Raw genomic sequence first — 24,618 nt, forward strand, 5'->3', positions numbered from 1 at the left:
CAGTACTGAGAGATTCATGTGACTGCAGAATGAGTAGGACACAGAAAACAAATAGAATTTGTAAATATTATCCAAATTAATGTGGAGAAATAGAGGAATGAAAGGAAGAGGGAAAAAAATGCCAATGTGGAGCATAAATGGATCAGTTGGGTGAAATGAGCTGTTATAACAGTACAGTAAATGTGACATAACAACATGGTGGAGTTATTGAGCAACATTAGAATGAATGCGTGTAGGAATGAATGCATGACTGAGTGTGTGTGAGCATGTGTGAGTGTGTTTGTATGTGTATGAGTTGGAGTATAAGTGGGAATTTCTGTGTTTGTATATGTTTTGTGTGCGTGAGTTTGTATATGAGTGTTTCAACATGCATGTAGTTTGTGTGTGTACATGAGTATGTGTTTGCGTGTATGTGTTTGTGTGTGTGAGTGAGTGTGTGTGAGAGAGTGTATGTGTGTGTGAGAGGGTGTGTATGTTTATGTGTGAGTATGTTTGTGTCTGTGTGTGAGTGAGAGCATGTGTGTGTATGTTTGTGTGTGTGTATCTGCATGTATGTGTGTGTGTGTGTTGCGCGTATGTGCGTGTATGTCTGCATGGATGTGTCTGTGTGTGTGTCTGCATGTATGTGTGTATGTGTGTCTGCGTGTGTGTGTCTGTGTGTATGTATGTATGTGAGTCTGCATTTATGTATGTGTATGTGTGAGTCTGCATGTGTCTGCGAGTGTGTGTGAGTGTCTGTGTGTATGTGTGTGTGTGTGAGTCTGCGTGTATGTGTGTGTGTGAGTGTCTGTGTGTATGTGTGTGTGGGTGTGTGTCTGCGTGTGTGGGTGTGTGTCTGCGTGTGTGTGTGAGTGTCTGTGTGTATGTGTGTGTGTATGAGTCTGCATGTATGTGTGTGTGTGAGTGTCTGCGTGTATGTGTGTGTGTGAGTGTCTGTGTGTATGTGTGTGTGTATGAGTCTGCGTGTATGTGTGTGTGTGAGTGTCTGCGTGTATGTGTGTGTGGGTGTGTGTCTGCATGTGTGTGTGTGTCTGTGTGTATGTGTGTGTGTGTGAGTCTGCGTGTATGTGTGTGTGTGAGTGTCTGTGTGTATGTGTGTGTGTGTGAGTCTGCGTGTATGTGTGTGTGTGAGTGTCTGTGTGTATGTGTGTGTGTGTGAGTCTGCGTGTATGTGTGTGTGTGAGTGTCTGCGTGTATGTGTGTGTGGGTGTGTGTCTGCATGTGTGTGTGAGTGTCTGTGTGTATGTGTGTGTGTGTGAGTCTGTGTGTATGTGTGTGGGTGTGTGTCTGCATGTGTGTGTGAGTGTCTGTGTGTATGTGTGTGTGTGAGTCTGCGTGTATGTGTGTGTGTGAGTGTCTGTGTGTATGTGTGTGTGGGTGTGTGTCTGCGTGTGTGTGTGAGTGTCTGCGTGTATGTGTGTGTGTGAGTCTGCGTGTATGTGTGTGTGTGAGTGTCTGCGTGTATGTGTGTGTGTGTGAGTCTGCGTGTATGTGTGTGTGTGAGTGTCTGTGTGTATGTGTGTGTGTGAGTGTCTGCGTGTATGTGTGTGTGTGAGTGTCTGCGTGTATGTGTGTGTGTATGAGTGAGTGCTGCATCTTATGGGACAGTCCATTAATTCTTTGTCATTTCTTTCCTGTCCAGTGTTTGTTCAAGCAAGCAAGTTGCAGCATCATATTTTTTCTGCCCATGGGCAGGAGGACAAGATCTACGACTGTTCACAGTGCCCACAGAAGTTTTTCTTCCAAACAGAATTGCAGGTATTTGAAATGAACCATGTTGTTTTGGTGATGTGAATTGTTGAAAACTATCTCTGGGCCAGCAACCCTCCTCTTTTAAAGCTGGTTTAATAATGTGTGCTCTTCTCAGGAATCCAGACTGATTATTAGAACAGCAGGGTCGGTCCGATCACTTGAATCTAGCCTCCCTTCTGATGGAATGGTATTTGATTTCATTTACTCTCATTGGTTTCCGATGTAGAATTGTAAATCGGATTGCAGTTTCTGGAAGAAAATTCTGTTTGATTTGAATGAATTTTTCCTGGAGTTGTGTGAGGGTATTGCAGGGGATGGAGGCTGTGTGGACTTCAGGAAGGCTTTTGACAAGGCCTTGCATGGCAGATTGGTTAAGGAACTCAGTGCCCGTGGGATCAGGGCATTTTGGCAAATTGCATCCAGAACTGGTGGGAAGCAGAGGGCAGCGGTCAAAGAATGAGTTTGTGACTGGAAGCCTGGGTTCAGTGGTGTACCATCGTGCTCAGAGCTGGATCCCCCTTGCTGTTTGTTGTGCACGTAAACGATTTAGACATGGCGGTAAGGGGCATGATCACTAACCAACAAATGACATGAAATTTGGTGGGAACTTAGACTACAGGCTGATACAGATGGGCTGGTCAGATGGGATCGTACAGTGGCAAATGGAAATTAATTCTGTGAGGTGATGAATAAGGCAAGGGAGTTAACGATGAATGGTAGGACCCTGGGATTACAGACAGTCAGAAGGAAGGTGGATAAGAGAGCAAATGGAATACTTGCCTTTATTAGTCAAGGCATCGAATACAAGAATTAGATTAGATTACTTAGTGTGGAAACAGGTTCTTCGGCCCAACAAGTCCACACCGACCCACTGAAGCACAGCCCACCCAGACCCATTCCCCTACATTTACCCCTTCACCTAACACTACGGGCAATTTAGCATGGCCAATTCACCTGACCTGCACATTTTTGGATTGTGGGAGGAAACCGGAGCACCCGGAGGAAACCTATGCAGACACGGGGAGAATGTGCAAACTCCACACAGACAGGCGGGAATTGAACGCGGGTCTCTGGCGCTGTGAGGCAGCAGTGCCACCTTGCCACCCTTATATGGTATGATGGAGCTTAGATCGCAGCTGGAGGGCCGTGTGCAGTTCTAGTCACCACACAGTGGGAAGAATGTGAAACCAAAAAAAAACCAAAGAACTGCCGATGCTGAAAATCCGAAACAGAAACAGGTGGGTGGAGAAATTCAGCAGGTCTGAGGGAGAAAGTAGAATTAATATTTCAGGTCCAGTGACTCATCTTCAGAACATTGTTGGGCTGGGGTGAGTCAGCGATTACGAGAGACAAGGTGAGGTCAGTTTCCTTAGAGCAGAGATGGTTGAGGTTAGCAAATTTCTGAAGGGCATAAAGAGGGTGGAGTTAGAGAAACTTTTCACCTGAGCAGACAGGTCAATAACTGGAGGCACCATTTTAAAGTGAGGAGTTTCAGAGGGAATTTTCAGAGGTTTCAGAGGAGATTTGGACATCGTTTTCACCCGAAGGGTTGTGGGGATCTGGAACTCACTGTATGGAAGTAGAGACAGGAACCCTCAGAACTATATCGATGATCATAGCACACAAGACCATAACCCCAGAGCTGGAAAATGGGATTCAAGTGGATTGGTGCTTGATGACCGACACGAAAATGAAGGGCTGAAGGGCCTCTTTCCTTGCTGTAAAGACAGGACGGGTCTAGTGGTCTGGGAGGGGATGGAGCAGAGTGACTGTTTGGGGTCGGGTTGAGGTGGGATTTATTTGCCTGAGTGCTGAGGATCCTGTGGAGTTCTCCTTCGTAGGGGGAGCTTAGCATTTTCAGGAGGGAGCTCGACGTGGTCATTGAGGCTGAAGGTTTGGGGTGCAAGTTGGGCGGCACAGTGGTTAGCACTGCTGCCTCACAGCGCCAGGGACCCGGGTTCAATTCCCACCTCGGGCGACTCTCTGTGTGGAGTTTGCACATTCTCCCCGTGTCTGTGTGGGTTTCCTCTGGGTGCTCCGGTTTCCTCCCATAGTCCAAAGATGTGCAGGTTAGGTGAATTGGCCATGCTAAATTGCCCGTAGTGTTAGGTGAAGGGTAAATGTAGGGGAATGGGTCTGGGTGGGTTGCGGGTCGGTGTGGACTTGTTGGGCCGAAGGGCCTGTTTCCACACTGTAAATAATCTAATCTAATTATAATGAATGAATTATAGAGCAGGCACAAAGGGCCAAATGGCCTACTCCTGCTGCCATTGTCCATGTTTTTCAAACAGAACTTCCTGTTAGTGGTAAGGGGTTGTCTCACTTCCCAGCTCAATAGCTGATTTCCAGTTTAAAGTTTTGTCCAGCTCTTCACAACCCCCCAGCATGCAAAGGAAATTCCTGCCTGTTCACCTATCAAATCCTTTCAAAATCTATAAAAGCCTCAATTGAATAATTCGCTAACATTTCATGTTCCAGGGAACACGAATCTAATCGAGGATGATCTGTAAACACGAACCTTACCAAGTGCAGTGATTGGTTTGCTTTTCCATACACAGTGAGACAAAACAAATCCAGCAAGTTGGTCTTTATTACCCATCCTTAGTTAGATTATGATGTCAATTCCTCTCCCCATTCAGCGTGGATCTATTTATTTAGAGTGTGTTTTTATTCATTTTTGGAATGTGAATGTCCCTGATTATTTATTGCCCATCCCTAGTTGCCCCTTGAGAAGGTGGGGGGTGAGCTGCCTTCTTGAACCGCTGCAGTCCATGTGCTGTATGGACTCACAATGCCCTGAGGGAGGGAATTCCAGGATTCTGACCCAGTGACACTGAAGGAACGGTGATATATTTCCAAGTCAGGATGGTGAGGGGCTTGGAGGGGAACTTGCAGGGGGTGGGGATCCCATGTATCTGCTGCCCTTGTCCATTTAGATGGAAGTGACCGTGGGTTTGGAAGGTGCTGTCTGAGGATCTTTGGTAAATTTCTGCAGTGCATCTTGTAGATGGTACACACTGCTGCTGAGCGTCAGTGGTGGAGGGAGGGGATGTTTGTGGATGTGGGGCCAGTCAAGCGGGGGCTTTGTCCTGGATGGTGTTGAGCTTCTTGAGTGTTGTTGGGGCTGCCCCCATCCAGGCAAGTGGGGAGTATTCCATCACACTCCTGCCTTGTGCCTTGTAGATGGTGGACAGGCTTTGGGGAGTCAGGAGGGGAGTTACTCACTGCAGGATTCCTAGCCTCTGACCTGCTCTTGTAGCCTCTGTGTTTATGTGGCTGATTTTTGGTGATGCTAATTAAGGGCCCAATAGTAACTGAGGATCTTTTACACAGTATTCATAGCCTCTGACCTGCCCTTGGAACCACTGTATTTATTTCATGTATTAGCTGCTCTAAGGTTAGGAGTCAGTTTAGCTCAGTTAGCTGGAAGGTTGGCTTAGAAGGCAACATGATGCGAACAGTATGGGTTCAATTCTCATCACTGCTTGAGGTAGTTATAAAGAACGTTCCTTTTTGACCTCTCCCCTTGCCTGAGGTGCAGGTAGCCCTCAGGTTAAGAGGTCACTAGTCTCTTGGCCTGGTGAGGGCCCGAAGCCTGCACCACCATTCACTGCAAAGACCTGACTGTGGCCTCAACTTTACTTTGCTGCTTATTTTGGAAAAGTTTGGGCTCCCGTTCTTGTTAAGAATCTGTCTCCCTCAGCCTCAAACCCACTCGGTGACCCTCACCTCCACTGTTTGTTGGGTTCGAGAATTCTACAGGCTCATTATCACTGGAGACAAAAATGTTCCCCTCATCGCTGACCTCAATGGGATACAATTGATTTTTTAAACTGTGTCGCCTAGATCCCGTCTCTCACAGGGAGAACATTTCTCGGTGTGCACCCTGTCAAATCCCCCCATCTCTTTAACTTCTCACTCTGCTGAACTCCAGTGGGTACGGGCCAAGTGTATCTAACCTTTCCATCCCAAGGGTCAGTTGATTTGAGGAGCAGCAGGTGGGGATGGCAGTGGGAGACAGTGAGGTCTGCAGATGCTGAAGATCAGAGTTGAGAGGGTGTTGCTGGAAAAGCACAGCAGGTCAGGCAGCATCCGAGGAGCAGGAAAATCGACGTTTCGGGACAGGGCCCTTCATCAGGAATGCACTGGGGAGGGCAACGTTCTAGTGATATTATCGCTAGACTATTAATCCAGAGACCCAGCTAATGTTCTGGGGACCCAGGTTTAACTTGTCTGGAATTAAGAATCTACTGATAACCATGAAATCATTGCTGGAAAAACCCATCTGGTTCACTAATGTCCTTCACTAAAGGAAGGAACTCTGCCACCCATACCTGGTCTGGCCTACATGTGACTCCAGACCCACAGCAGTGTGGTTGACTCTCAGTTGCCCTCTGAAAAGGCCTGGCAAGCCACTCAATTGTACCAATCTCACCCCCACCTTCTCCAGGTCAACTAGGGATGGGCGATAAATGCTGGCCCAGCCAGTGATGGCCACATCCCACAAGATGAATAAATCGCAAAAAAGGAGGAGAGAGAGTGGGGCGCGGAGAGGTCCAGGCAGGGAATTCCTGGGGTGTGGAGCCCTAGGCAGCTGAAGGCATGGCCATCAATGGCAGGTTGGTGGAAATCAGGAATGGGTGGCACGGTGGCACAGTGGTTAGCACTGCTGCCTCACAGCGCCAGAGACCCGGGTTCAATTCCCGACTCAGGCGACTGACTGTGTGGAGTTTGCACGTTCTCCCCGTGTCTGCGTGGGTCTCCTCCGGGTGCTCCGGTTTCCTCCCACAGTCCAAAGATGAGCAGGTCAGGTGAATTGGCCATAGTGTTAGGTGAAGGGGTAACGGTAGGGTTATGGGTGGGTTGCGCTTCGGCGGGTCGGTGTGGTCTTGTTGGGCCGAAGGGCCTGTTTCCACACTGTAGGTAATCTAACCTAATCAAAAGCTGGAGGAACACGGAGATGTTGTGAGGGATTGAGAGATCACAGAGATAGGCAGAGGTTAAAAGAATTGAGGGAATTGAATAAACATGGATGTAGCTCACACTGAATGCAGTTTGTTTTTGTCTGTATGTTTTTAAAGTCCATATATTCATCAGTTCTGGATTAAAGAGAAACAGGGAGTGCTGTTGGAAAATCATGTGTTGCTATTGTTTGTTGCATTTTTCATATTGGACACAGGAGTTCTGAGGGGATGGTAATTCCTACCAAGGGAGCAGCAAATCTACAGAGAATCATATTTACAGCCTTCACAGCCTTGTTATGGTGTGGAAACACATAAGAAAATTATATTGAAACACTTTACCTAAACTTAGGAATTTATGTGTGTTCCACTGTTTGAGAACACAGCAGCTCACAAACTGACAACTGCAAATGTATTAAGAAGGAACAAATCTTTCATCTCTCACCAATCTGCGATTTCTTTAGCAGCACCTCATCCCTTTGTTTTTATCCCTGGGATTTTGGTATTGCTAGTGTTTATTGCCCAGAGGGCAGTTAAAGTGTCACATTGCGGAGGTTCGGAAATCCCACAGAATAGAGGCAGGTAGCAGGTCGCCCTCCTAGAAGGGGACTAGTGAACCAGATGGGATTTTGTCCATCACATCATTCGGTTAGCATTTTAATTCCAGATTTTTGGTTGAATGCAGATTGTATGGTAGGATTTGAACCCATGTAACACCAAAATTGGAGGTGTAGTGAACAGCGAAGAGGGTTACCTCAGATTACAACAGGATCTGGACCAGATGGGCCAATGGGTTGAGGAGTGGCAGATGGAGTTTAATTCAGGAAAATGCGAGGTGCTGCATTTTGGGAAAGCAAATCTTAGCAGGACTTATACACTTAATGGTAAGGTCCTAGGGAGTGTTGCTGAACAAAGAGACCTTGGAGTGCAGGTTCATAGCTCCTTGAAAGTGGAGTCGCAGGTAGATAGGATAGTGAAGAAGGCATTTGGTATGCTTTCCTTTATTGGTCAGAGAATTGAGTACAGGAGTTGGGAGGTCATGCTGCAGCTGTACAGGACATTGGTTAGGCCACTGTTGGAATATTGCGTGCAATTCTGGTCTCCTTCCTATTGGAAGGATGTTGTGAAACTTGAAAGGGTTCAGAAAAGGGTTACAAGGATGTTGCCAGGGTTGGAGGATTTGAGCTACAGGGAGGGGCTGAACAGGTTGAGGCTGTTTTTCCTGGAGCATCGGATGCTGAGGGGTGACCTTATAGAGGTTTACAAAATTATGAGGGTCATGGATAGGATAAATAGTGGTGGACCAGGCTCACTGCCTTTATTCCTGATGAAGGGCTTTTGCCCGAAACGTCGATTTTACTGCTCCTCGCATGCTGCCTGAACTGCTGTGCTCTTCCAGTACCACTAATCCAGTAAATAGTGGTGGAGGCTGGTACAATTGCAACATTTAAAAGGCAGTTGGATGGGTACATGAATAGGAAGGGTTTAGAAGAATATGGGCCAGGTGCTGGCAGGTGGGACGAGATTGGGTTGGGATATCTGGGTTGGGATTTCTCTCCAGTTACCCTCTGAGGGAAAGGTGCACTTAGACTGACATCGGGAAAGGGCTCATTGTACAAACAGTCACTGACAGAATATCGCGTGCAATTCTGGTCTCCTTCCCATCGGAAAGATGTTGTGAAACTTGAAAGGGTTCAGAAAAGATTTACAAGGATGTTGCCAGGGTTGGAGGACCTGAGCTACAGGGAGAGGCTGAACAGGCTGGGGCTGTTTTCCCTGGAGTGTCGGAGGTTGAGGGGTGACCTTATAGAGGTTTATAAAATCATGAGGGGCATGGATAGGATAAATAGACAAAGTCTTTTCCCTGGGGTGGGGGAGTCCGGAACCAGAGGGCATAGGGTTAGGGTGAGAGGGGAAAGATATAAAAGAGACCTAAGGGGCAACTTTTTCACACAGAGGGTGGTACGTGTATGGAATGAGCTGCCAGAGGAAGTGGTGGAGGCTGGTACAATTGCAACATTAAAGAGGCATTTGGATGGGTATATGAATAGGAAGGGTTTGGAGGGATATGGGCCGGGTGCTGGCAGGTGGGACTAGATTGGGTTGGGATATCTGGTCGGCATGGACGGTTTGGACCGAAGGGTCTGTTTCCATGCTGTACATCTCTGTGACTCTAGGTTCTGGAATACCAGCCCAGTGACATTCCCATTACTCTATGTGACTACGCTTGGATTTAACAAAAAAAACTGGATTAAAACCTCTGACCCTGACTTGGCCATGTTGGAGCACTGTTCTGACACACAGACCAGAATCCATTGTTCATACATTTCACTGGTTTCACCTCCCGAGTTGGTGACTATGTGACCATTGCTGTCTTAATGTCCTTACCCAGTCTGACAACTATAAATGGCCCTTTCATCAGGAATGGAGGCTTTTAGCCTCGGGGGTGGACAGATAAATGGGAGGGGTGTGGCACTGGGGGGGGAGGTAACTGAGAGTACAATAGGTGGATGGAGGTGGGGTAAAGGTGATAGATTAGAGAGGAGGGTGGAGCGGATAGGTGGGAAGGAAGATAGGTAGGTAGGACAGGTCATGAGGATAGAAGGTTGGCAGTGGGGAAAGGTGGGGGGAGGGGAAATGAGCAAACTGTTGAAGTCCACATTGATGCCCTGGGGTTGAAGGGTCTCAAGGCGGAAGATGAGGTGTTCTTCCTCAGGCATCAGGTGGTGAGGGAGTGGCGATGGAGGAGGCCCAGGACCTATATGTCCTTGGTGGAGGGGGAGGGGGAGTTGAAGTGTTTGGCCACGGCGCGGTAGGGTTGTTTGGTGTGGGTGTCCTGGGGATGTTCTCTGAAGCACTCTGCAAATAGGCGTCCTCGCTCCCAAATGTGGAGGAGACTGCATTGGGAGCAACGGGTACAATAAATGACATGTGAGGAAGTGCAGGTGAAACTTTGATGGGTGTAGAAGGCTCCTTTGGGGCCTTGGATGGAGGTGTTTAAAGAGAGCGGTGGGATTTCCAGCTGGGGGTCCCAGGCAGCTGAAGGCATTGCCCCCAACGGTGGAGAGACTGTGTTCAGGTGGTTCGCCAGAGGCCAGCATTGGTCATTGAGTTATAGAGTCAGACAGCATAGAAACAAGTCCTATAACCCACCATGTCTGTACTGACCAACAAACACCAAACTACACCACTCCCATTGACCTGCACTTGGTCCACTGTCTACAAGACCCTGGCATTTTAAATGCTGATCCAAATGATTCTTAAATGTTGTGAGAGTTCCTGCTTCTACCACCCTCTCAAGCAGCATGTTGCATATTCCTACCGCCCTCTGAGTGAAAATCCTTCCCTCAGATTTTGCCTAAACCACTTAGTCCTCACCGTAAACTTATGCTGTGTCTTAGATACATTTACCACGGGGAGACAGTGAGGACTGCAGATGTTAGAAGTCCACATTGATGCCCTGGGGTTGAAGGGTCTCAAGGCAGAAGATGAGGTGTTCTTCCTCAGGCATCAGGTGGTGAGGGAGTGACGGTGGAGGAGACCCAGGACCCCTATGTCCTTGGTGGAGGGGGAGGGGGAGTTGAATCAATAGATGTGAGGCTGGAAGAGCACAGTGAGTCAGACAGAGTCCATGCAGCAGGAGAGTCAATGTTTCAGGCCTAAACCCTTCGTCAGGACTGAAACATTAACATCCCTGCTCCTCGGATGCTGGCTGACCTGCTGTGTTTTTCCAACGCCACACCTTTTGCCTCACTTACCATGAGAACAAGGTTCTCATGATCCTCTCTTGTCTGTGGCTCTCATCATGTTGTATCCCTCAATCAGACCCTCCCTCAACCTCCTCTGCTCTGGGGAAAACAATCCCAGCCTACCCAGTCTGTCCTCATCACTGAGACTTTCCCGCCCAGGCCAACATCCTGGTGAATCCCCTCTACCCCCTCTCCAGTGCAATCACATCCTTCCAACAGTGTGCTGACCAGAACTGCACACAGTATTCCCTCTTGGAGACAGTAAGGACTGCAGATGCTGGAAGCTAGAGTCAATAGATGTGAAGCTGGAAGAGCAGGGCAGGTCAGACAGCATCCGAGGAGCAGGAAGGTCAACGTCTCTGGCCAAGATCCTTCAGCAGGAGTGAAACATTGACTCTCCTGCTCCTTGGATACTATCTGAACCACTGGTTTTCCAGCCTCACATCTATCGATGACAATATTCCCTCTGTGGTGTAACCAATGTTTTTATAAAGCTGCAACAAAATTTCTTTGCTGCTATATTCTACACCCCTCCCACCTAATGAAGGCAAACATCCAGAATGCTTGTGCTGACAGTTTTAGGGAGCTGTGGACTTGTACGCCAATGTCCCTATGTTCCACAGTATTCCCAGGGAATTACCATTCATTGTGGAAATTCTGCCTTTACTAGACCTCCCAAAATGCATCATCTCGCACTTAGCAGGATTAAATGGGTGGCACGGTGGCACAGTGGTTAGCACTGCTGCCTCACAGCGCCAGAGACCCGGGTTCAATTCCCGACTCAGGCGACAGTCTGTGTGGAGTTTGCACGTTCACCCCGTGTCTGCGTGGGTTTCCTCCGGGTGCTCCGGTTTCCTCCCACAGTCCAAAAATGTGCGGGTCAGGTGAATTGGCCATGCTAAATTGCCCGTAGTGTTAGGTGATGGGGTAAATGTAGGGGAATGGGTCTGGGTGGGCTGTGCTTCGGTGAGTTAGTGTGGACTTGTTGGGCCGAAGGGCCTGTTTCCACACTGTATGTAATCTAATCTATATTCCATAGGAGAGATGAAACCAGGGGCCTTTGAGGATATTGTAAATGAAGTATTGCTGGATTGGGAGCTGGGACGTGGGTAAGCCAGAGTCTTGGATAAGCTCAGATTTATATCAGGGCGCAGGAACTGGGCAGTCTTGCCGACAGAGAGGGGTAAAACCCGCCCTTTTTGCTAACCCGGACAGTCTGTATGGCTAAAGAGACAAGCCTTTGAGCAGCTGAAACGAGGTAACTCTCCCACCCCCTCCCCCTGCTTTTGCCCTCCTCGATCAGTGGCTGCGTGATCGCTCCATCGTACAGTGACAACAGCATTATATCAGCTTGTAACTTCACTGATGCCTCAGGTGTAACAAGAACAAAAAAAACACACCAGACAACACAAGCCTCTAACCATCAACCACCTCTTCCCTTCCTTCTGCTGCATTTCCAATCCAACAAGTCTCTGGAGATGAAGGACACTGACTGCAAATTCTGAACTCTTGACAGATCCGTGACAGGTAGAATTTCTCAAAGGGTATGCGAAGCAGCATTTTGATGACCCACAGCTAGGACATGCTCATTTCTCTTGCACTCAAGCCTACAGTAAAATCAGGACAGAAAGGACATGCTTCAGATATGTTTCCGAGTTCTCCAGGGTCCCCAGAATCAGTTGAGATGGTGCAGTTGTACATTTCAGCCGACAGTTTGGTCAGTTATTATTTTTTCTCTCTCTGTACGAACTGAAATTTTAAAATCCTGACAGGATGCATGACAGGTGAATGTTTTTTCCCTGAACAAACCCCAGTTTGTTCGCTTTTGTTCTCCTGGCTTTTCATTTTTTTTTCTGCACGAGTCGGGGAGCGAAGGCAGCGTTCAGTCGGCAGCCCTGGGAGGGAACGTGCAACTTGTCGTCCTGTCTCAACAGCACTCACTCACTGCCCCCCCCCCCTGCAACTTCCCAACCCACCCCTCCATCCTTGAACCAGTCTTCCATCAGCGATGGTCCTGAAGCAAGCAGACAGGCGCCGGGAGTGAGCTTACAGCTCACAGGAGGTTAGGCGTGCTATAACACAGGGAGGGCCTGCTTTCAGACTGAGCAGAGTGTTTAACACCGGTTCATTGGCTTACAAGTTGGATTTATTTGTGAGTCTTAATTTGTATCTGAAAAACAGACAATCTGCGAGTTGATCTTAAGCCTTTATTCTAGGTACAATGTTGGAGCCAAAGATTAAAACAAACACATATAGACACACACGGAACAAAGGCACTGAAATATTCATACCAGAGATTCGATTATGTGGCCTTCTGCCAGAAACAACAGGATTTGTGCATTCAACGTTGTTCTGGAAACTCTCGTCTTTTTCGCTGATTCGGATTGAAGCCATCACCTTCATAGAATCCCTACAGTGTGGAGGGAGGCCATTTGGCCCATCGAGGCGAAGGGGGGTCCTGCAGATGCTGGAGATTAGAGTCAAGAGGGTAATACTGGAAAAGCACAGCAGGTCAGGCAGCAGGAAAGTTGACGTTTCGGGCAAAAAGTCCTTCATCAGGAATTACTGATTGAGGACTTTTGCCCGAAACGTCGATGTTCCTGCTCCTCGGATGCTGCCTGGCCTGCTGTGCTTTTCCAGCACTACTCCCATTTGGCCCGATTGAATCCACACTGACCCTCTGAAGACCACCCCACCCAGACCCACTCCTCCACTGTATCCCCATAACCTTGCATTTCCCATGGATAACATCATCTAGCCTATCCATCCCTGAACACTGCAGGCACTTTCACATGGCCACTCCACCCTGACCCGCACATCTTTGGACTGTGGGAGGAAACCGGAGCACCCGGAGGAAACCCACGCAGACACGGGGAGAATGTGCAAACTCCACACAGACAGTCACCTGAGGCAGGAATCGAACCCAGGTCCCAGGTGCTGTGAGGCAGCAGTGCTAACCACCATGCTGCCCTACAAGTCTACTTTGAACAGGCAAGTGCTGAATATTAATGCTGCACTCCTCAGCCAATGGGACTGGTCTCTCTTGGGGAGGTGAAGGTTGAGAGGAGATTAAGTCGAGGTTTACTACATAGTAAGCGAGCTGGATGGGGTCACTCGGGAGAAGTTGTAAAAGGAGCAAAAATGAGGCAGGCGCTGATTTAAACTGATGTGCAACTAAAGCAAGGAGGATGTGAGAAAATCCATTTCCACCCAGTGAGTTAGGGTGTGGAATGGAAATGTGTGAGAGGCAGGTTCAACTGAGGCACTCAAGGGGAACATTGGATGGCTATTTGGATAGAAATGGTGAGCAGGGGTATGGGGAATGTTGAGCAGTTCTGGGTCACAGAAACCGTGTCTGAACATTAGCAAAGGCCCTGCAATGCACATTCTTCATCACCCACACCTTGTTATTTGGAAGTGAATGGCATAAATGTTCCAATATCCTGAACAGTGAAATTAGGTTCTGAGTCTGTGTTCAGGAACCTGAGGAACTCTGAGTCAGGGTGAGAAACACAGGAACCTACCCGGGAAACGCTGATCTCTGGTTGGAGTCTGAGATTAGCGAGTGGAACTGAACTGAGCGTCACAGCTGGCTGGTTCCCCTCCTGCACATCCAGAAACACCCCACTCCCTCAAGGGGAAGAGTTTTGACGACTCATCCCTCTGTTTAGCAACTTCTGGGTGACTGAGCGACTGAAAGAGCTGCTGCTTCTTCCCTGCTATCGAAAGAAAACTCTTTGTGGTGAGACGTGGAAGAGTTAACATCATCTTTTATTGTCTCAAGAGCCTCGGCAATCTGTTGTAGATGGGTGAGGAAGATAACCCTGGGTCTGAGTTACTCCGTTAAGCTGGATCAGTGGAACAGAGAAACCTTGAGCTTAGCTGGCTCAAGCCTGGGAACGTTCCAATCCCAACAGGCAAAGTCAGAGCTTTATGACTGAGCCAGCCTTCCACTCTGTGGCTGAGATGCAAGAGGAAATAGTAATTTTGTTCCTTAAAAGTGTCTCTTTTCTCGCATTTAAGATTTGGTCTGGATTTGGAGATGATTGATTGGAGGCCATTCACACATCCCTGATGCGCGCGGGGTCTGTTCTCTTCCTGAAGTGCTGACACTGTGCCATGATTACACAAACAGGCCTGGCCTCACTGCTGTCAGGGTCAGAACAAGTGCCCGGCAATGGAGGGCACAGCCATAGAGGCTGGGTCATCTCAACGTCTGCAACAGGAGTATTCCATCCAGCCCCTCCAGCCTCATTGAAATCATTCTTAAGGGGCTTGACAGGGTCAATGCCGAGAGGATGTTTCCCCTCACGGGGGAGTCTAGGACCCGAGGGTACAGCCTCAGAGTAAAGGGGCACCGATTTCAGACTGAGATGAGGAGGAATTTCTTCTCTCGGAGGGTTGGGGGTCTTTGGAAGTCCTTGCCCCAGAGAGCGGTGAGGGCAGAGACCTTGTGTATATTTAACGCTGAGACCGATAGATTCTAGATCAGTCGGGGAATCAGGGGGAAGGTCAGAAAGGTGAGGAATGTCGGGTCAGCCATGATCCTATTGAATGGGGAAGCAGGCTCGAGGGGCCGAATGGCCTACTCCCTGTTGATATTTCTTATGGTTTTATGGAGCCTGCTGTATTATCAATGAGATCAATAAAAACTCCATCTTCCCTCCTAAAGCCAATAACCTTTCTCTCCCTTGCTTGCCAGGATCTGCCTATCCTTGCTTTAGCGTTAGACTGTGTCTCTGCTTCTGCTACCTTTCGGGAGGTGAATTCCAAAGACCCTTTGAGAATAAAATATTCTCCTCATCTGTCTCTTAAATGGACAACCCTTAGTTTTGAAATAGTGACCCCTTAGTTGGAGATTTTGCCTGATGAGGAAACATCTCATATGTCTTTTGGTCTTATGTTTTAAAAAATATATTTTTATTAAGAAAGGACACTTGTTTTTACAACAAATACAAAACCAAGCAATTCAAACCAATGTTAAAAAACAAACCCACTAATTACATAGTAATAATAATCAGCTAAAAAAGGAAAATCTTAATAATAATAATAATGATAACCATAACACAGCTCAGACAAACAAAGCAATAACCCTCGATCATCGAGCGCATAAGTTTCTACATATTCATATGTTCGTCGTTCCTTCCCTCCGGACACCAAATCCATTACGTAGAATTGCCGTGGCTATATAAAGGCTCTTATTAGTATGGTGGACAGGTCTGTACCCAGGAAGTTCAAACAGGGCCACCACGTCTTATAGAAATTCTTTATTTTATGGTGCACCACGCTCAGAAAGTCCAAGGGGATGTGTTCCATGTCTAGCTCACACCAGCCCGCCAGCCCCAGGGAATTTTCCGACCCCCCCCCACAGAAAGTGAGGACACTGAGTAGCCTGTTTTTGTGAGCACCAACTTAAAGGGAACGAACAAAGCCGAGAGGAAGAGACACGGGGTCCATCTCCACCTCCATCCCCAAGGCCTTTTCTGTTTCACCTACCACTGCACTCCTGTATGTCCGCAGTCTGTGGCAGGACCAAAGACAATGAGTAAGTGTGTCTACGCTTACCTTACATTTAGGACATGTTGGAGATGCTTCCATTTTAAATATGGCAGAGTGGTCTGGGGCTAGATGGACCCTGTAGAGAATCTCCAATTGCAAGGCGTAGGTCCTGTTGTAAATCAAGATCCTTCTTGCATTTTCCCAGGCTTCCTCCCATATTCCAGAATGTCCAACACCCTCTCCCATACCTTACAGAGTCATTCGGTCTCGTCAGAGGGACACTCTCCCAATAAAATGACAAGCATTGCTAATAGATAATGTACCTTCAGCACTCCACACCCTCTTCTCCATGTTGGACCTATAAGGATCTGTTGGAAGTGTGGTCTTTTTTTGTATGAAGTTTCTAATTTGGAAGAATTCATTTTTCCGAGCCAACTGGTCACAGAATATCAGTATGGCTCCCTTTGAATAAATCACCCAGGCAAGACACGCCCCTAGCTGCCTGAAGTTCAACCCCAGAGGCCATACCAACTATGGGTGAAAAGACAGATATTTTGGCAATGTGGCCCTCACCCTGATGCATTGCCCTTCCACGCCTTGACAGTATTGATGACTATTGCGCTATGGCAATCTTCCTTAACTGTTCTCATTTTGTCTAAGAACAGCAGGTTAATAAGGGGCATCTTGCCTGAGGTGCTTCAATATCCAACCAAAGTGAGTGAGGGTGCACCCCACAGGCCCCAATCATTCACGTAAGATAGCAAGGAGCTTTATTGATAGCTCTTCATATCTGGGAGGCCCACTCCTCCCAGTCTGTAAGGGAACTGCAATTGAGTCAATTTAATTAGGGGCCGCTTGTGATTCCAGATAAAAGAACTGAATCAGTCTGTTTAGTGAAAAGCAAAGGAAGCATTCGCGCAGGATACACCAGGCAGGGCAGAATGTCCATTTTAATCAGGGCTACCCGACCTAACCAAGAGATCCATCTACCAAGGTCCTGCTGATTCTTCACCAAGTTCTTCTTAAAGACGAACAAACCCGAACAGCTCTGTCCTCTGCGCGTATTTGAGTGTTTGACTTAAGTCAAAGTGTCCACGAGGTTCTTCACTTTCTCTGGCGAGTCAATCAAACGGATGGATCCATTATAACTGATCTGAAGCACTGCTGGATATCTGAAAGAATCCTGGATCCCGAGCTCTCTCAATCTCCTCTGGACACTATTGTAGGACTTCATTTTCCAGACCACTGCCGCCGAGAAGTCTTGAAGAAACATGACCCTAGAGTCGCCACATACCAACACCCTTGGGTCCCCTCCCCTGGGCTCTAGAAGCTTCCATGACTCTTTGCTTGTCTTTATAATGATGGAAACTTACCAGGACAGGGTGTGGGCACTGATCCACACCTGACTTTGGTGCCGCGATTCAGTGGACTCTTTCAATTGTTTACCTTCCCGTCTCACCTTCCAAACCAAGGAACTCCAGGAGCCACTTCTCAAGAAACTCCAGTGCCCGCTCACCTTCTGTCCCGTCCGGTACGCCAACAACGCACGGGTTCTTTCTTCTGCCCCTGTTTTCAAGATTGTCTCCCAGATCCAACAGACCCCGGACCTGTGTTTCCAGGGCTTCAATCTGGCTCTTGGAGGAGTCAGTCTCTGCCTCTACTCCTGCAGCCCGGCGCTTGAGCTCATTGGTCCCTTTATCCCAGGTCTTGGAGCATGGCAGACACAGGAGCCATCTTCTCCTCGGTAGTTTTCCTGGATCTGCCTCCCCAGGACCTGGTGAGGTTTGGCCAGCTCCAGGGTCTGCTGAGTAAGGAAGCCCACTACGTCAGAGAGCTCCCGGCCTGGGCTCCCGGCCTTGGGTGAGCTTCCTCCTTCTCTCAACATTCTCCAGCTGCAAGGACAAAGGTGCGTCTATTTATTTGGGTTCCTAGCCCCTTCACTGTGTTTTTACTCACAGTAAAGTGTGTGCGACGGGTTCTAGCTCTGAGGGGTCGGTGTAGCAGGACAGAGGGCAGCAAACGTGACCCTAACAGGACACCGCCATCTTGGATTCCCCCTTTCCGTCTTATTTAAGACTGAAGTTTTAATCAGTTGGGGAAACCAAGGGTTATAGGGAAAAGACAGGAAAGTGAGGTTGAAGATTATCAGATCAGCTGTGAATGAATATGAGCTAAAATGGTTTACCGTTACTCCGAAGTCTTACTGCCGTAGCCTTTCCATACTGTCAGAACCCCTCAGGATTATTCTTTGAAACTCCAGTGGTTACAGTGTCCACCCCTTCACCTATCCCATATGATCTGAGATTAGATTACATTACAGTGTGGAAACAGGCCCTTCGGCCCAACAAGTCCACACCGACCCGCCGAAGCGTAACCCACCCATACCCCTACCCCTATGTTTACCCCTTACCTAACACTACGGGCAATTTAGCATGGCCAATTCACCTGACCCGCACATCTTTGTGACTGTGGGAGGAAACCGGAGCACCCGGAGGAAACCCACGCAGACACGGGGAGAACGTGCAAACTCCACACAGTCAGCCGCCTGCAGCAGGAATTGAACCCGGGTCTCTGGTGCTGTGAGGCAGCAGTGCTAACCACTGTGCCACCGTGCCGCCCATACGTTCTTAATCTAAGAACGGTTCCTCTTTGAAGCCAGTGTCACATAGAGAAAAAAATATGCTTTGGGCAAAAGAGGAGGCTAAGGATAGAATGGGGATAATCATAAGAGCTTTTTCAAAAGAGGCAGCACAAGCAGATGGATAGAATGGCCTCCTGCGGTTGCTGATGTCAGGAGAAACCGTGAACATCGCAGCCTCCGGCCTTTACAGCGAGCACAGCGAAGGGAAGGAAAGCTCCTTAATCTCAAGAGAAATCTAGTAACAGTCGCAAGGAACCCGGGCCCACGGCCACAGCCATTTTTGTTCCAATCTTGAAGCAAGTGTGCTGAGCTGAAGTTGTGATTCAGGGCCCATTTCTGAGTTCTTTATGTTGCAAATTCTTTGAGAGAGAGAAAAATACGCAGGGAGGGTGCATCTCGCAATCAGCCTCCATCTGATTTCTGTGATTACCTCATTCTTTGGCTGATGACAGCATCTAAACTATCAGAGATTTGCCCAGTTGGCTTTCCCCGAGTGATGTCAAATAGCATCTCTGAAGGAAGTCTTCAGAGGCAGCCTGGCACATATATTAATGTCTTTTCCAGCGATGTCAAACCTCTGCAATCTGTTATTTCAGCACAGCAAGCTGAAATACAACAGAGGTACGAAGCTGTATAATGCTGTGATTCTCTCATCATCTCTTCATTTTGTGGATTTCTTTTCTGTCTTCACCAGGTTGTATCGCTTGTCCTAAATTCCTCCTTTCCCAATCAGCCCACCACTCCTGTTGTTCCACAGCTCATCAACTGCTCCCTGCTGTGTGTAGCAGCGTCTTGTTTCGTCCCCGTGAGATTTTACCTGTTGTTGTCCCTCTCCACAAGCTTCAAATTCTATTCCAGACTAAATAAAACTCTAACGCTGATGCTCCAGTGACTATTATCATGAAGGCACACCCGTCCTATTTCCCAACCATGTTCTGTCCAAACTCAGCCTGTTTCAACAGGGAGCACTGACAGCAGCCAGCCCTGCCTCACCTCCAGCTCTCTCAACCCCTTCACAGCCTCAAAACTGCTATAGCTCAGGTCCTTTACAGGGGGAGCAGTTATATCTGCCCTCCCCTCCCCTCTCCTCCCATCCCCACTCCTGGTAAATGATGGGCTGACTGAAGCCACTGTCTCTGGTCGTCCCCAGCACAAACTCCATTCCCATATCCACCGACCCATCCCTTCCCCTGTTTGAGGTTGAAACAGATCCTGAGGGGCTCGACTGCTACATGTTGGAAAGATGTTTCCTCTTGTGGGAGGATGTAGAATTGGTGGAGGTCATCGTTTAAAAATAAGGGCTCACCTGTTTAAAACAAAGACAAGGAAACTTTTTCTCTCTCAGGGGGGTCATGATTTTTTGGAATTCCCTTCCTCAAAAGGAAATGGATGCAGGATCTTTATAAATTCTTGGCGAGTGAGTGAGTGTGTGTGAGAGAGTGTGAGTGTGTGCGAGTGTGTATGTGTGTGACAGAGATTGTGTGTGTATGTGAGTGTGTATGCATATAAGAGAGCCTGAGTGTGTATGTGCATGAGAGTGTGTGTTTATGAGTAATTGAGTGAGTATGTGTGTGAGGGAATGTGTTGGGTATATGTGTGTGAATGTTTGTGAGTGAGAGAGTATGTGTGTTTGTGTGTGTGAGAGTGTGTGTCTGTATATGTGTGTACATGTGTGAATGTGTATGAGTGTGTGTGTGCATGTGTGTGTATGTGTTTGTGAGTGTATGTGTATGAGTGTGTGTGTGTATGTATGTGTGTGTGTATGTGTGGGCGTATGTGTGTGTATGTGTGTGTGTATGTGTGTATGTGTGTGTGTATGTGTGTGTGTATGTATGTGTGTGTATGTGTGTGCGTATGTATGTGTGTGTGTGTGTGTGTGTGTGTGTGTGTGTCTGTGTTTGTGAGTGTTCCTCCAATTCTGCCCTCATGAGCACTCCCAGTTTTATTTATTCCACCATTGGATGGTGTGCCTTCAGCTGCCTTGGAGTGAGCCTCTGGATATCCCTCCTGAAACCTTTCTGTCCCTCTCCCGGAATTTCCTTCTTAATGACTCCCCTCACTAACTCACTGTTTGGCTAAATGTTCAGTCACCTGAGCCAACGCCACAGTGCCAAGTGATGTCAGTGACACTCCTGTGAAATGCCTTTGAATGTTCCTATACATTAAATATGCTACTTAAATATAGGTTCCTATGTTAGATGTTATCAAAGCCACTTATTTTAAGAAACAGAATCTTTTCATCATTAAGCATGTACAGAACCACACCAATAGCCCTCCCTGTTTTGTTCCACATGGAGGAAGTGCTGAGGGTGGTAAGGATGTACTCTGGGTGGTGGGGACTTCAGTGCCCCCCACCAAGGATGGCACGGCAGCAGCATTACTGATCGAGCTGGTCGGGTCCTAAAGGTCACAGCTGCCGGACTGGGTCTGCAGCAGGTGGTGAGGGAACCAACAAGAGGGAAAAAGACTTGTCCTCATCCTTACCAATCTGCTGGCTGCGGATGCATCTGTCCACTGTCCTTGTGGAGAAGTTATCCTGCCTTCACCCTGAGAATACCCTCCATTGTGTGGTGTGGCACTATCACCGTGCTCAATGGGACAGACTTCAAACAGCAATGCAAGACTGGGCATCCATGAGGCGCTGTGGGGCCACTAACAGCAGCAGGACTGTACTCCAGCACAATCTGTAACCTCATGGCCAGCCATATCCCCCACTCACCCATTCCCATCAGGAAGACAGCTCAGCACCAGCTGCTGAATAACAATTAGGTGTGCCCCAGCCAGAAATGAATGACAAAACCTACACCCTTTAGTGTATTCCAAGCCTGAAGTCCAACATTCCATTATCATTTTAAATTTCATTTTTATATCAGCCTCAATCAGCAACAAATTAAAAACCAGATGCCACGGGTGCTGGAAGTCTCAAGCAGAGAATGCTGGAGAAACTCAGCAGCTCTAGCAGTGTCAGTGGAGGAAGACAGAGTCATCTTGAATTCGCAGGGTTAACTCCGTCTGTCTGCAGACCTGCTGCGTTTCTCCAGTAGTTTCTGTTTTTTATTTTGAAAGAGCAATGTGTTCTTTAAGTTGTAATGATTCTCCCAGCCAATCCTGAGCTGAGAGCAGAGCATTTCACTGTTGGGGGAGGAACTGTGAAAAGTCCAATTCCTGGTGAGTTTAGAGTGTTGACGATTTGTGTAATGTTAGTTAGCATAGCCTCATGGACCTGCATCTGATCCTGTGGTCCCCTCACGTAGGGAAAGATATCATTTCATCAGGAACAGTTCAAAGAGGGATTGTCTCGTGAGCAAAGGTTAGACAAGTTGGGATTCTGCTCCCTGGAGTTTAGGAGGATGAGGGAGATCTCATTGAAACATATTGGAATCTTAAAGGGCTTCGAGGAGAAAGTGAGGACTGCAGATGCTGGAGATCAGAGCTGAAAATGTGTTGCTGGAAAAGCGCAGCAGGTCAGGCAGCATCCAAGGAACAGGAGATTCGACGTTTTGGGCAAAAGCCCGAAGAAGGGTTCCTGAAGTTCCGAAACGTCGATTCTCCTGCTCCTTGGATGCTGCCTGACCTGCTGCGCTTTTCCAGCAACACATTTTCAGCATCTTAAAAGGCTTGACAGGGTCAATACCGAGAGGATGTTTCCCCTCATGGGCGGGTCTAGGACCCGAGGGTACAGCCTCAGAATAAAGGGGCACCAATTTCAGACTGAGATGAGGAGGAATTTCTTCTCTCAGAGGGTTGGGGGTCTTTGGAACTCCCCTTGCTCCACAGAGCGGTGGGGGCAGAATCCTTGTGTATATTTAAAGCTGAGGTTGATAGATTCTGGGTCAGTCGGGAAAGGGCAGGAAGGTGAGGAATGTCGGATCAGCCATGATCCTATTGAATGGGAGAAGCAGGCTCAAGGGGCTGAATGGCCTTTATTACTTGTCTGGAGTACCGAGTCCACCTGAACTGTTGACTTCTTATTTGGTGTAGTTCTGAAACTGTTTGCCCGGAGGTCAATGGGAGGGCGGGAAAAGGCAGGAATGGACTGTCCAGGAGCAGTCGGATAATTACCAGAACAGTGTGTGATCCACTGCAGCAGAAACCGTCTCTGAAATCAGTAACTCAATCTCACTTCTTGCAGGACATGGAGAGCACCCGATCATTAAACCCATTGACATATCTTTGCATTTTCCGAAGGTTGTGAATGGGTTTGCAGATCTCAGCAAGACCAGCTTAAGAAAACTTTAGCACATCTTTAATTAGCGTTTCCCCAGTTGGTGTCCAGGCCGAAACAAAGGAGAGCGTGCTGGTGAGGATGTGCAGGGTATGTGGGAGGGGGCAGCTGGTATAAACACTCGGTCATTTGCTTTCTGCTGTATGAAGGATTAAAGCTTCGATACAATGAGGAGAGGGCCGTGGGGTACATTTGTCTTTACTGGGCACCCACTGAGCTAACAATGTGATCGAGCTGAGGAGAAATAGCCCACAAGTGACAGATACTGCAAGGGAAACTGAGATAATGGGAGGATAGCTTTTTTAGACCGAATGCAACAAAAAAAGGCAATTCTTTGCATTTACCAGACGATATTGGAGGCCACTCAGCCCATCGATAGTGGCTGATTCTTTTCATTCATTCATGAGATATGGGCATCACTGGTTAGTCCAGCATTTGTCACCAATCCCTCATTCCCAGAGGAGGGTTAAGAGTCAACCACATTGCTGTGGGTCTGGAATCATGTGTAGGTGAGGGTGGCAGTTTCCTTCCCTAAAGGACATTCGTGAATCAGATGGGATTCTCCAACAATGGATTCATTATTAGACTCTTGTTTCCATTTTTTAAAAAATTAAATTCAGATTTCACCATTTGCTGAGGTAGGATTTGAGTCTGGGCCCCCAGAGCATTACCTAGGTCTCTGGATTAAGCATTCCTGATGAAGGGCTTATGCTCGAAACGTCAAATTTTCTATTCCTGAGATGCTGCCTGGCCTGCTGTGCTTTGACCAGCAACACATTTGCAGCTCTGGATTAAGCACCTGGGGATAATAGCACGAGCTCACTACCTTCCCAGAGGTGACACATTTCTCAACCCCATTCTCCTGCCTTCTCCCTGTAATCCTTGAGCCCCCTACTCATCAAGGAGCTCTCTATCTCTGTCTTAAACACACCCAATGACTTGGCCTCCATGACCTTTGATAGCAATGAGTCTCACAGATTAACCAGCCTCTGGCTGAAGGAAGTCCTCCTTATTTATGCAGCATTTTCACCTGCTTTATGATGTAAAGGGATGGTTATCTGGCTATATTGCAATCAAAGTTTTGAAGGGGTGGAGGGAGAGAGAAACAGAGGTCTGAGAAGGGAATACCTAGTCCGAGAGCTTTGATAACTGAGGGCCCAGCCGTCAGTGGGGAGTAATGGAAATGGTGAATTTCTGCATCTTATAGATAGTATTCACTGCTGCTACTGAGTGTCTGTGGTGAATATTTGTGGATGTGGGGCCAATCAGGCAGCTGCTTGGTCCTGGATGGTGTCAAGCTTCCTGAGTGTTGTTGGAGCTGCCCCCATCCAGACAAGTGGGGAGTATTCCATCACACTCCTGCCTTGTGCCTTGTAGATGGTGGACAGGCTTTGGGGGGTCAGGAGGTGAATTAATTACAGCAAGATTCATAGCTTCTGACCTGCTGTTGTAGCCAGTGTGTTTAAATGGCGAGTCCAGTTCAGTTTCTAGTGAGTGGTAACCCTCAGGGTTTTGCTAATGGGGACCCAGTGATGGGGTAACACTGTTGAGTGTCAAGGGGCAGTGATGAGAGTGTCTCTCATTGGGAATGGTCATTGCCTGGCATTTGTACGGCACAAATGTTACTTGCCACTTGAGGTCCCAGGCCAGGGTATTGCCCAGATCTTGCTGCATTTGAGCATGGACTGCTTCAGTGACCCAGGGGACATGAATGGTGCTGAACATTGAACAATCATTGGTGAACATCCCCACTTCTGACTTTGTGATGGAGGGAAAGTCATTGATGAAGCA

At 47.9% G+C, this 24,618-nt stretch overlaps 1 protein-coding gene across 4 annotated transcripts in view; it reads left to right on the forward strand.

Moving 5' to 3' along the window:
• The window catches only part of LOC132815121 (zinc finger protein 521), a 480,095-nt gene that overhangs the window by 425,738 nt on the left and 29,739 nt on the right, over window positions 1-24,618 (forward strand). For all 4 annotated transcript variants that reach the window (XM_060823910.1, XM_060823905.1, XM_060823908.1 and 1 more), the window contains one exon: window positions 1,643-1,758. In XM_060823910.1, the coding sequence (XP_060679893.1) occupies window positions 1,643-1,758 (116 nt within the window). The remainder of the gene's footprint in view (window positions 1-1,642; window positions 1,759-24,618) is intronic.

The sequence above is a fragment of the Hemiscyllium ocellatum genome, chromosome 4, assembly GCF_020745735.1.
Source record: "Hemiscyllium ocellatum isolate sHemOce1 chromosome 4, sHemOce1.pat.X.cur, whole genome shotgun sequence".
Taxonomy (NCBI): Eukaryota; Metazoa; Chordata; class Chondrichthyes; order Orectolobiformes; family Hemiscylliidae; genus Hemiscyllium; species Hemiscyllium ocellatum.